This window comes from Chaetura pelagica, unplaced genomic scaffold, assembly GCF_000747805.2.
Source record: "Chaetura pelagica isolate M959 unplaced genomic scaffold, ChaPel_1.0 scaffold142, whole genome shotgun sequence".
NCBI classification, from domain to species: domain Eukaryota; kingdom Metazoa; phylum Chordata; class Aves; order Apodiformes; family Apodidae; genus Chaetura; species Chaetura pelagica.
In genome coordinates, this window is record NW_009952973.1 from 2,722,241 (window position 1) to 2,735,829 (window position 13,589).

Sequence of the window (13,589 nt, forward strand, 5' to 3'; positions counted from 1 at the left end):
CGCCGGCCGCGCATCCCGCCCCGCCGGCCGCGCCCACCTGGAGCTGCAGCTCTCCTCCGGGCTCCGCTTGAGGGAAGAGGGGCTTGTTGTCATTGAGGTCCCTCACCGCGATGTACACGGCTGTCGTGGCGTTCAGCCGCGGGGACCCGTGGTCGGTCACTAGCACGGTCAGCTGGTGGTGAGCTTGTTTTTCACGGTCTAGTGCAACCCAGTTTATAATTTCACCTGATGGACAAGGAAAATGAATATTGCATCCCTTAACATACAGTGGATCCCCTGAAGCAAAGGTGTAAAACAGTATGAACCAACACACTGACCCTCCAAATGAATCAATCTGGCCTTTTCTTCACCACACTTCAGGAAAAGTAATATATTCACACAGGGTTTGAACTGCTGACAAATGGTCTTTATTATGCCCGAGTTAGGAAATTCTCAATACAATGTCTGAACATCAATCAGTCATTATGTGTCCTATACAACCTGGTAAACCCGGTGAATAAAACTGACCCAACCTTCTCCATCTGCCCAACCACACTCAATTCAGCTGAAGATTTGCAGCTGACCAGAATACTTCATGCAAATAACCACAGATTATTCTAAGATCTTCTTGGTTAACTCCTAGTACCCTCTCTGCCTTTAAACTTCTATAAATGTACTCAATAAGAACTTGCTTTGAAATGACCGTTTTATTCTTAAAAAGAAATTCTAGGAAAGACTGCATGAGGTCAGGAGAGCTGGGAAAAGGAGTTTTAAACAGCAGCTCCTAGCTCGCTACATAGAATTTTGCTGAATTGGATTGTCTGCAGTGCATGTGGTTTCCCTGCCTCTGGGCTCTCCACATTCTGTGGTGCCTGTACACACTGTGTGCCTATAGTGTTGACTACTCAATGTGCTTGGGATTCACTACAGGTAAATGGCCCTGTACCATGAAAAAAGTCTCTCAGCACACTGGCTTTCCGTGGTGACACGTACAACATGAACTCAGTTTGGATGTAATTTACAGTTTTCATACACTTTTTAAAAGGCTGTAATTGTCAGATGCCATAGTTACCTTTACAGTTATTTATGGCTGATCTGTACCTTTCAAATTTACTTGATCACAGGCAATTAAGTTCCACATATGATCTATCGAAACTATAACTTAAAACTCCTTTTAATTTGTTAAACACTGAGACTTATGACCAAGTGACCAGATTGAACTAATGAAAAAAATCAAACCCTAATGGTGAGTTCATTCTTCATGAACATGTATTAGATTTATTTCATTTCTCAAGTTGTGAAGCTCTGAGTTGGAATTCACATACCAACAGTAGTTCCTGAAAGCTTTACACTTTATGACCATCCCCTTAGGGAGTGCTGCTTTCCAAAAGCAATGCTAGGCAGATTACAAATCATAAAATGCTACCTGTATTGGAATTTATCTTGAAGTATTTTCCATCAGACAAGAGGAAATAGGAAAGTTGTCCATTTCTTCCTGAGTCCTTGTCAATAGCTGTAATGGTGCCAACCACACCCCTGGGAAGTGGATTTTCCTCCATTTCAAAGAAGTAGCTCTCATGAATAAACATAGGAGAATTATCATTTTCATCCAGGATGTTAACTATTACCAATGTACTTGCATTTTTCCTGGAGTTTGTGTCCTCAGAGGTGCTGACCAGGGCTCTAAAACTTAATATCTGTGCACATTCATAGTTCAAACGTTTCCGAAGATAAATCCAGCCAGTATCAGAGCCGATTCCAAATGCAACAGAATCTATGTTAGGCTCTAAGGAATACGACAGCTTGGAGGTAACACTGTGTAGATCAAGCGAGTGGGCTTGAACCTGAAGGATTTGGGCACCTGGAGAGGTAGCTTCACTGATTTCTACTTGATACACCAGGTTTTGAAAAACCAAAGTGGGGCCCATCTTCTGCTCTTCAATAATCACTGTCAACATCAGCAAAGACATCAGAGGAGGACTTCCACAGTCCTCAGCTGCTATATGTAGAGTATATTCATGCTGTACATCTGCAAACACTGTCCTGGTAAGGTTTACCACTCCGAGGCTTGGATCAATGCTAAATGTATTTGACTGCTTGCTTGCAATACTATATTTGATTGCCCCATTTAGGCCACTGTCTTTGTCTTCTGCATGAGCAATGTAGACAGCAGTGCCAGGAGGCTGAGTATGTGAAATAGTTACCTTATCAGATCTGGTAAGAAATACCGGCCGATTGTCATTAACATCTATCACGGATACGTTGACCTGGGTGCTACTGTAGACTGGGAAGTTACCCAACTGTGACTGAATGGTGAGCACCACAACTGACTGAGTTTCATGGTCAAGTTGCTTTTTGGTGCGGATGATACCAAACTGGGGATCAATAGAGAATCTTCCATGGGTATCACCGGAGTAAATTCGGTAAGAAACAACTTCTAAAGAATCTAGAAATGAAAATAACCATAAAAATGTAAATAACATTAAAGTGATAACATTAAGGTTGGTAAGAACATCTGTGATGAATGTATGTTGTTAAATTTGGCAAAATAAATGCAAGCTACACAGATGTTTGACTTTCTTGGCCTTTTCATGCTTCCTTCTTCCTGTCCATGGAGCCCTTAGTACAACAAAAACTGGACAGGCTGCAAGGACTTTATACAGTTTGTCCACTTCTACACCACTTGATTTTCATCTCAGCATGATAAAATTCTATAGAGAAAATAGTACAATAGCCTTTTGTGTTTGTTTGATCTAAAACATAGAAAAATATCCCTATAAATTAGCTTTATGGGAGTAATTTCACTACACACAAGCATTCACTATTTTACTGAACTTACTGTTCATGGATGACCATTGCTATAACCCTGATACATCAGATGGTACCTAACACAAAAGCTATCTACAGGTTCAGTATTATTACCAAGACCACTCCACAGGTGCAACCACACCCTAAGGACAGTGGTCAAAGCACTGGCCTTCCAAGAAGAAAATAGGAGAAACTGATTAATCAAACTTATATAAAACCTCTGCCTCTATTACCTTGCAGGTACAGACCCATCATCAAACTGATACATGGACTCATGGCCGCCACTGCTCTACACAGGGACCAAATATATATTGCTCTCAAGGCAGGGTCTTTTATGTCTAAGGCCTGACAGGAGCTACTCCACTCTAAAGTAATAAATAAAACAAATTGCTTAAATACATTTTCAAAAGGTCACATAAACATTCATCTGGACTTCACCACTTAATTTGGGAAAATGCAGGGGTTTTTTCGTTTTGTGTGTTTGGGTTTGGTTTGGGGGTTTTTTGGGGTGGGAGGGGGTGATTTTTTTTTTGCAACAGAACTTCATACAGATTCTCTGAAACTTCCAAATTGTCTCTGCTCATGAGCATTGCTCCGAGACTTGTCTTTCAGGACTAATGGTTTCACATAAGCTACACTATGACACAGACACTTCCTCACCCTTTCACAACATGCTTCCTATCTCCCCATTTACAATTATAGAAATCCACCTGAAAGAGAAGGGAGGCAGCTGCCAATCCCCATGGACCACCAAGGAGAGTACCACGAATATCCATCTGTTCTAAAAAGCATCCTGATACAGAAGCTGCTGTAAATACCAACAGCAAATACTACTTAATGCTCAACAGACTGAAATACCAACAGCAAATACTACTTAATGCTCAACAGACTGAATGAATAGTATGAAAGTTGGTGAGATTTTTTAAGTATCTGCAAATATTTCCAGCTAATGGTCACAACAAAAATGCAATGTAATCTCTGAGTGAGCATGCAACTTACTTGGAGGCTCTCTGGCCTTTACAGTGCCAACTGGGCTGTCTTCAGGTATATTTTCAGGAACAGAAAAAATATACTGGGATCTCTCAAATACAGCAGGGGCCAAAGTGGTCTGAAGGATGTTTACTGTGATGGCTGCATTGGTGGCAGAGGGAAGGCCACCCCCATCCTGTGCAGAAACAGTCAGGAAGAGGGTAGAATGTGCCAGGTGGCCGAGAGCTGAGATCAGGTAAATAATTCCTGAAAGTAAACAGAAAGTCCCCAAATAAAACCTCCACACAAACAGGGTTGAAGCCCCAAAATAGAAATCTTAGAAGGAATGGGCTTTGTGGAAAGTATCTGGGAAGCAATTACTTGCTGCCTAATCACAAATTCATAATGATCCACAACAATTATACAAAACGGACATATTTTGATTGCACTGTGAGAAACAGTCATTCATTATCCTTTGCAAGCAAATTAATTATTTATACATGAAGATATATTCCACAAATAAATCAATAGCCTTCAGAGAACTCTGAAATGTCTGGTCTAAATTAAGTTAACACGATTACCTAAAAATTTAGGGGAACACAAAATCATAGAGCCATATAGCAGACCACATTATGATTGTTCATAAACTGTATAACTAAATTATAATCTGAAGCATAGTCAAAGACCAAGTGCTTTCAGCCAGGTAAAAGGTGGAGTAAGGAAATGTACTTATGTCATAGAGAGTATTAATACTGTTTTGTCTTATCCTTCCCAGCATCTTCTCTACTGTTGAGCAGGAGAAACACTTATTCTGAAGTAATTAAAATCCCTCATTATTCTAAGACCCTTTGGTGGTCACAGATTTTGCAACACACAGAGTAACAACTATTTGTAAAGTAAGTTTTTCAACATGAAAATGAAGATGAAAGGTGAAAAAATGCTAGAAAACTCTTCTTGGCAGTGACTGCAAATGCTAAAATCACAGTCAGCTAAGTAGTAAGGTTGCCATAAACTCAAGTGATTCAGCTAAGAGGACAACATTCTTACCTACCAACAGATATTTTTAAGAAAGCACTGATGTTTTTTGCAGAAGCTGGTGAAGACACAAATCCTCCAGCAGCTCAGTAAAACCAGACCTTTAAACTCTGATCTACCTTTGTAATTTTCTGGCTCTGAAGACAGGTTTAATAGGGATAATGTTTTAGCATTCAAGTTGAACATTCAGTGGTCCTATTTGTCAGACAGGGTAAAAATTAGATTTAACTCAAAATGCTTTAAAAGAATGACTGTGTGGTTCAGCTACAACATATCTCCTCAAAATTTAGTGTGAAGCCACAACTTTAATTTGATGCAATGCATTTTTAAGCAGAATAAAGGAAAATACATAAAATCTTTATAAATATTCAAAAAGCATACTTTCCATTTATACTGCCAGGACATTATAGTAACAAACTGTGTCTTGACCTGCTCAAAATGCATTTAAAGAGACTTCATAAGCAAGGAAAAATGCTTTCCCATAACAGCAAAGGACACTTAATCCAATGTGACAAACCACAGTAAAAACTCAGAGATACAGATAAATTCAGAATTCATTGCTGATCCAGCTCCTATGACAATAACCAATACATTTTCAAGAATCAACCTTGGTTTGCCTTTATTTTTTTCCCCCCTATCTTGTCATGATTAGCTTTTACAAGTAGGTAGATAGCTCGACAAAATAGTCTTCCAAGGACAAACTTCTGGCAATCTGAGCAACTATATCTCAAAGGAAAAAGGGTTTTAACCTTTTTCCTCCAGAGGTTAAATGTATATACATGGAATTTAAACACTGTTCCTGTCAAATTAAATGAAACTAATAAAATAGACTGCATTTTACTAACTTGACCAATTGGGTATGTTTCTATTGACAAAGCCAATAATATCTCATTCCCATTTTGGATACTTCAAGTTATATGTGAAGAGTGGAAAAACCTCTATAGAAAACCATTAAGTTGAAATTCTTACTCTCAAAGCAATAACTAAATATTTCAGAGCATCCCTCAGCAAAGGGTGGAGCAAACAGTGCTCCAACTCCAGGAACTCTGAAGACCTGGTGGAACAGAAATATTTCAGAACCAAAATTCCTTCTCTCCTGTCCTAGGAAAATTACAGCACAGTCCATGGCAATACACCTACAGAGAGCAGACAAAATAAAAAGTGGATAAAAGATTTTGCTTTCTCTCTTCATTCTTTTGCTGTTTCCTAAGGAGGACAGGGAATAGTCAATACATCTTGCCAACTCAGTCCTCTCTTGTAGGACCAGGGACACCCTAAAAACAGTGGAAGATTCCAAGTAAAAAGTGTATGTCTTCCATATGGTTCCTTCCAGCCTCAAAACTGTAATATGAAGGACATTTTATAACCCAGTTTGTCTTTTAACTATATACATCCTGTTTCTTTCAGCATTTGTACAACTGGGCATTAACTTTGCATCTGGTGATATATATTCTATACAGACAGTTGAGACAGCTCTACCATATGTTGGGGAACAGGCCACATTAGGCTTTCTTATTGTACTATAAGACAGGAAAGAACCTGTAAAAAAGTGACATCTGGGATCCTAATTCCTATACAGTTAGGTAAAACACCAGACTGTGACTAAAACAGAAAGTCATGACCAATTGGGTCAAAAGTAGCTGCCACCACACCTCAGAGCAGGCTGGCTAGGTGTACTTGATCTGCTGAAGTATGGTGAAGGAGATTCCCTAGTACTACACTGCAAAGGCAGAAACATGGTGCTAATGCAAGAAGCACACAGCAGGAACTAGCTGTGCCTTCAGTGTACTAAACTCAGAGGCATGCTGTGCTGAGTAACAGGCTGAACATGAAGCAGTTTTCCTTTCTTTCCCATTCTGTAATTAAGACAATGGCTTTTTACTGTTATTATCATAGTCTGCAAATTCTGGCTTCAGAGAACTTAGATTGGTGTGATATAGAATACATTCTTCCATTATGAAAAAACAGTTTCTAGAGACACTGGTGCTAGAAAGGGAATAATGAGAGGGCTCCTCTGCAAGGAATATTTTACAGAGACCAAAGCTCCTCTCAGCAGGAGATCACACAGACACGAGTGTGGTTCTACTTTAAGAAGTCACTTGGCTCCCCATATAGATGGACAGTCTTAGCTGCTGTCTTTAATAACATTTATTTCCAAATTTTAAGTGTATTTTTTATATTACTGCAGTGCCTTGAAGATTTTACCTCTGGTAATTCCTCATTCTGCAGGAAAGAGTTGGAATCAATTCTGCCTCACAGGTGAGCAATCATACAACTACATACCAGATGAAGCATTAACATCCAGCCTCACACCTTGGCAATCTCATTTGCTTGACGAGATCTGCACTGGTGTAAATGACTGCAAATTCCAACCTTTATAAACAAATAAAAAAGACCCAGAGACTGCCTGTTGCAATTTGCATAAGCATTCTAAATAGAATCTGCAATGCTGGTTGTATGTTAGTAGCTGCCACTGCAGGATCTAGTTTGGGAACAGCTCTGCTCCAGGGCAAGTTAGCTCAGCCCAGCCACATTGGAAGTTGCAGGTGTTTTGCTGCAGAGCAATCTGTGTTTACTGGCTAGCATCAACTGCTACAGTGGTTTTGGGGTTTCGGTGTATGGTGAGACCTCCTGCTAATGAAGGGCAAAATCGTGACTGTCAACTCCTTGACCTGCTCCATACTTCCTCACTCACTGTACATGCCAGGGCACTAACTTCCAAGAATTTCTTGCTTTCCACTTTGTGCGTATCAATAAAAGATAAAGGAAGCCAGTGATGACTTGGAACGTGTACACACATACATGAAAGACAGGACTCTGCAGCAACTGCCATCTTCTGGCAATGAAAAAATTTCTTGTGGGATTTTGTTGATCTCATTTTTGTGGAGACACACCCTACTCCACAGGTGAGCTAGCTGCTAAGTGCTGTTTCTCAAGACCTCTAGACAGGTGGCAGGAGCCCACATACAACGATTCTTTTGAAATGTATTTCTGATCATCTTCATGATTCTGTGTTCAGTCTTAACATTACAGCAGCATACATCACCAAAGCAGGTTCACTCGCTAAAGCACTTTTTGTACAGCAGAAATAATACTGGTTATCCCATTAGATTTTGCACACATACCTCTACCTGACGACTTTGAAAACCCATCTGGTTTTCCACAGGGTCCTCACGTAAGCAAAGCAAAAAAAAAAAGCCCTATATTTATAGCCATTCATAGGTAAACAAAACATTTCCCACTAGACAAGCACTGCCAAGGCAAAGATAAAAATCAGGACAGAATACTTCAGTAACAAAGTCTGGATTGCATAGAGATGTGTAGACATTTAAACAGCTTCCGGTATTTTCTCATTGTTCATGAAATAAAAAAGTAATTTTGGAACACAAAAAGAGGAATTAAATTATCAACTATCAGTGGTGTGCCCTAAGGCCATGAAAATGAACACTGTAACGACTTTAAATGATGGCAGTATTTCTTCAGCAAATATCCCAGGTCAGCTGGCACGGCCTGACACACAGCTCAGACAGTAAGCAGATGGCAAAAAGTTACATCTAGTTCATCACCCCAATCTACCTTCAAAGCTGGCCGCTGGACCTGCTGTTTAATACTGTGTAGGTCAGTCTTGACCCACTGATCTTCTCAGAGCATCTTGCTCAGTCTAGAGCAGCAGCTTCTCAGTGCAGACACACGTACAGCTTTGCTTTTTATGCACACTCTGTGTCGGAAAAATGTTCAGGATGAGCACAGACAGGGTAATCAGCTGAGAGGGGAATGCAGTTAGGAAGTGCAGACTTTGTATTAACATTAACACCAGCATTGTTCTAAGGAAGAACCATCATGTTTCTGCTTGACGTTTCTGTTTAACTCTGTCTGACTCATGCCCATCCTCTAGTCTCAGCATCACACTTAGGTTCCCGTTTTAACAGTTTGCCTGTATTTAAAATGCACTTTTTTTAGTGAAGCTGCATTCCTGATGGTAACCATAACAACACCCTGTTGAATACACTGTTCAAGCAGCTGATTTAATAACTGTCAAGGGAAGGGAAACAATGTCATTCCTCATGAATTCTTATTTACAGTCTACCTGCTGTAATACACACAGCTGCAGCTTACAAGAAAAGGTGTTAAAAAGATTAATCTTGTTGGCACAAACACTGTTTTGAGTGAATAAGAGGACTATTTCAATTTTGAAACAATTTAGTACTGGAATGTTTCTCTAGTACACATAAAAAAACCCCCTAAAACTGGAGATATTGAACTAGTTGCTTGTCATATTAATCCATTATTGTCCCACAATTTCAGCCTGCTGTAAACCTCACAGGACAGGACTAGTTTGCTTAGTACAATGCTAATGTTAGTACAGCAAAGGCTTTATGACTCACCACAGGACATAAACAAAACTTAATACAGAAAAAAAAAAAGTATTTATTTGATGTAGCTTTCGTTATCTTATACTGTTACATGTTTGAATAATTCTTTCCTACCAGAAAAAAAAACACCTGCTAACTTATCAGTAAAGAGACATAATTTGCTGTTGCAGGGAGGCTTCCTCTGGTTCTGCCTTGTTTTGTTTCCTTTAATCCAAGATAACACTAACTCTGAGTGTGTTTGTTGTCTGATTGTATACAAAAAGAGCACTTTCACATAAAACATAAGGGTTTTCTAAAATCCCCACATCAAAAATCGAAGCATACACCACTGAGAAGGCAGGACTCTGGCCTGGGGAACTGCTGTGTTTTCAAAGAAAATGCCCCTCCAGCAACATACACAGCTCTAGCACTGCCACACCATCCCACCAGGTCACCTTTGCTTGTTTATCTTACTGAACTTTTCCAAAAGCATATTTTAAATCATGGACCTTTTCCATCAATCTGCCAGACTGCAGATCCAGAAATAGGTCAGTTCACAACCCAGTAACAAAACCAGACTGCTATGGCAGTCTCCATCTCTTTGAAGGCACTGTACCAAATGATGCATCTTTCCAGCACAGATACAGAATGAAGCCTAATTTAAGTCCAATAACAACAACAAATATATCTTAAGAGAGCATTAAGAAACATTCCAGATGCTCACCTTCATCCTCATGAATTTTTTACCACCTACACTCCCCTACTATGTTCATTTTAACAGTCCAACAGCATGAAGGAATTTTTCCAAGGTTATCTACTCTCATTTTATGACTTGTCACTTCTTTTCCTTAGGTTAACTGAGAACATGAAGTACATTAAACACATCTGTACTTAAGACCCAGTCTCAAAGAGAAGTGCTGGTCTGAACTTTACTGTACCAACCTCATGCTTTCCTCTCCTCCAAAATGGGAGGTTTGGGCATATTCTTTTCCTCTTCTCCTCTTTTCTTATTGTCAGCCCGCACTACCTGCCTCTAGCAGACCAAGAGCTGTGGCAGTGCAATGCCATGGTAGATGGCTCTTTGTCTTATCTGATAGGTTCTTCCTTTCTGAGATCTGACATTGACTTCACTAGAAAGGGGGATGGGCTAGAGTATTTTTGTAAATGCTTTGCATTGTATCATGCAGAATTAATCCCAAGTACACATGACCCCTGCTACTGCATTTTTAAGTTTTTGGCACATAGCTTGTAGGATTTTTTCTCTTTGTAAATGGTTGGTTCTGTTGAATTTTATTTATCAAAAGAGACACATAGATTAAGAGCTGGCACTATGGTTATTTTTTCATGCTGCTGTACTACCTTCAGAGCCAAAATTTGTACTCTCACTTGCTAGAACAAATTTTGTCTTCTTCAAGGAGAACATACTGTAACCTGTATTCTTTATGTTAAATTTCTCATTAGATGAGATCTCAGTTAAGATAAATGGCCACAAATTACTTAGCTGAAACCACTAACTTTCCTTTGTGACTTAATGCATACAAAATTCTTCAAAGGTGAAAAGTTAGTGAGCAAAACTAATGTCTAAAACATATTCCTCTGATACACAGCATTCTGAATATGCTATCAATTGTATGTGAAAGATCAGAAAAACAGTAATTGAAGAAACTGCAATTTATAAAAAAGTGGTCTCAAAATGTTCCAAAATAAGTCTCCTAATTTTAAATGTTATTTATGCAAACCTCTTCATATGTTTAGCAAATGTACTACATGCTGTATGAAAATGCCAAAAGTAGTTTAAAAATAAACTTTTTTTTCCAACAGTACTATACAAAAACATCATTAATCATCACAAAAATTGCCTTGTTTTCTTTAGAAAGGACGCATCTCCATTTCACTTTGATGCTTATTACAATCTGTTATATATTAAACATGGGATAATATGTGGAGTTAAGCAAGTCTGTATTTTTTTTCACCTCAAAAGACATTTTCGTATTTCAACTTTTGCTTTCATCCCGTATTGTAATAAAAACAAGGCAAAACTTTTTCACACAGTAAAAATTTCCTATGATGAGACTATTAAACAGCACTTGCATTTTTTTCAACAAAACAAAACTTGTCAACATCCTTGACTGGAATGAATCTATTCTGGTGCTCTGAACCAAATAAAGAAGTTTATTTTAAGTCAGTTTGACATTAAATTGCATTTACATATGGTGCTATAGTACAGTAATCGATGTAGTACAGCACTAAACTGCACATTTCCAGAACAAGAAAAATTAATCAGTGGAGGAACTATTCTGTAAAAGCTCTACTCATAACTCCTCTTTTTGCATCCATTATCAGGCCGTGCTGAAGAGACAAGATAGTGGACTTAAATTTGCCTTTTGGCTGATTTAAGTTAATCATTTTTATATTCTTAAACATGTGTTCTTCAGGTGTCTTCTTCCTTCTATTTTTCTCCAACAGACTAAGCTCCTATACTGGTTTTCACTTCCCCCAGAATATTTTAGTTGCATGATTTCCTATGATATTCAGTTAAAAACAAAGCAGAATACATCCTAAAGGACATTATTTTTTTAGCAAGTAAAAATCTCCTCAAAAGAATGCTCAGTTTGCAGAAGCTGTACTTTGCGCTGGAAATTTTTTTAACACTGATCTACTGACCAGCTCTGGTAGCAAGAAACAGAGAAATTTAGTTAAATGCTCATACTGCTGTAATACACACTGTGTGAATGCTACCTTCTCTGCCTCCTTCTCATACCAAGTTCAAATCACTAATACTTTCAAATTAACACCAATCAATGGCTACTGCCTTTCCCTTAGCCTTCATGAGAGTTTTCTCTGCACACAGTGGCTAGATAGGGGACTTGCTTTAACAGTATGAACAGACCATTTACCTGAATACTGACAAGAGGAAGACACACTGCCCCAAAATAATTTTCAAATTTTCAAAATTATTAATTTTGCTGACTTGAAACAGCCTCCTTGAACCAGGGTTACAGTAAGATGATTATTTTTTTATCCAGTTTTCAAGAAGGGTGTCACTAAGAAATGGAAAATTAATTCTACACCCATGGGTGAAGGAAAACACTAATGCTTTTAATAGAATGTAAGTATGCAACTAAGCAGTGCATAGGTATCCTGCCTCACTCATTACTGTATCCTATGACTTATATTTATGTACCTGTTCAGCCATAAGTATAAATGCACTGTAACAGAGAGCTTATTAGGTAATTATGGGAAAATGTAAATGTAACATGGAGCAACTAGTCCCTTAGCCAGAAGAGCTCTTCAACTTGCTCTGTTCCATTCAATTCATGAGTACTGTTCATAGATCATACACAGACCAGATATTTACAAAAGGAAACATAATGAAGCCAATATGTTGTTTACACCACCACTTGAAGCAAATGATAGCAAGAGTCACGAACTAGCAGAGGAATTGGTTTACAGTTCCTTAACCATACATTTTTCTAGTTACACACTTCTTGAAGTGGTTTTTCTTGTGGACATTTTATCATCAATCAAATTAAAAATACCTTTTTTTTTTTCTCAAAGAGAAATACAATATATGTTAATTTATGGGTATAAAAGCATATCACAAAAACTAAATAAAGTATCTAAAACTAAAATAGCAAACAAATACCACTAATAAAGACATGTTTAGAATTCAAAAAACATTCTGATGGAGTATCTGTGTGCTCAGTGAAATGTTCTTCCTTCCCAGTCCCACTAAGTCTATGACATCCACATGTCACAGTGCTTCAAACAAAAGATGGAATCCCTTCAAGAAGTTTTGATGTGCCTCAATCTCATAATATCTACTCATCAAAAGCACCATTGATATATTCTGTACCATCATTAGTTGACCAGCTGGTATGATATCCTGTATTGTGAACATAGCTCACAACACAAAGCTAAAAGCTTTCTTGATACATCCATACAATTACTTTAAAAAAACCAACATGCAGAAGCAATCCATATCAGTGAAGAACTTGGGTTACAGTTCTTATGTTATTATTTTATCCATTTCTCTTTTAAAAATGAACATTAAACTAGAGTGAGATAAATTTTTGAAACCAGAGACTAGATGCCATAAAATACAAATTACATAGGCCATTGAGAACAGTGTCATCTTGCATATGATTTTAATGTATCATAATGTGACAAACTGTTAGCTACTAATCAATTAAGACCTCATAATACTGAAAATACCTCTGTCCACTTCTATGTATAATGCTAGGGGCTGTAATGAACACAAGAAAAAAAGACTAATGTACTGATTTTCGTTCCTTGTTTCTAAATGTTCCACCACTGAGAAAAATAAAGAATTTAAAATAAAAGCCTATGAGGAAGGTTAATTCATTAAGACTGCACCAACATTGCTGTGCCTACTTTCAGGTCCTCAGACACTGCAAATTGGAAAAACTGCAGAATACATCAATC

At 38.2% G+C, this 13,589-nt stretch overlaps 1 protein-coding gene across 1 annotated transcript in view; it reads right to left on the minus strand.

Annotated features, from left to right (window-relative positions):
* DCHS2 (dachsous cadherin-related 2) overlaps window positions 1-13,589 on the minus strand; it is a 63,446-nt gene that overhangs the window by 37,312 nt on the left and 12,545 nt on the right. The window contains exons 6-8 of the mRNA XM_009995984.1: window positions 3,787-4,023; window positions 1,406-2,425; window positions 38-225 (exon numbers count right to left, since the gene is read on the minus strand). Of these exons, the coding sequence (XP_009994286.1) occupies window positions 38-225; window positions 1,406-2,425; window positions 3,787-4,023 (1,445 nt within the window). The remainder of the gene's footprint in view (window positions 1-37; window positions 226-1,405; window positions 2,426-3,786; window positions 4,024-13,589) is intronic.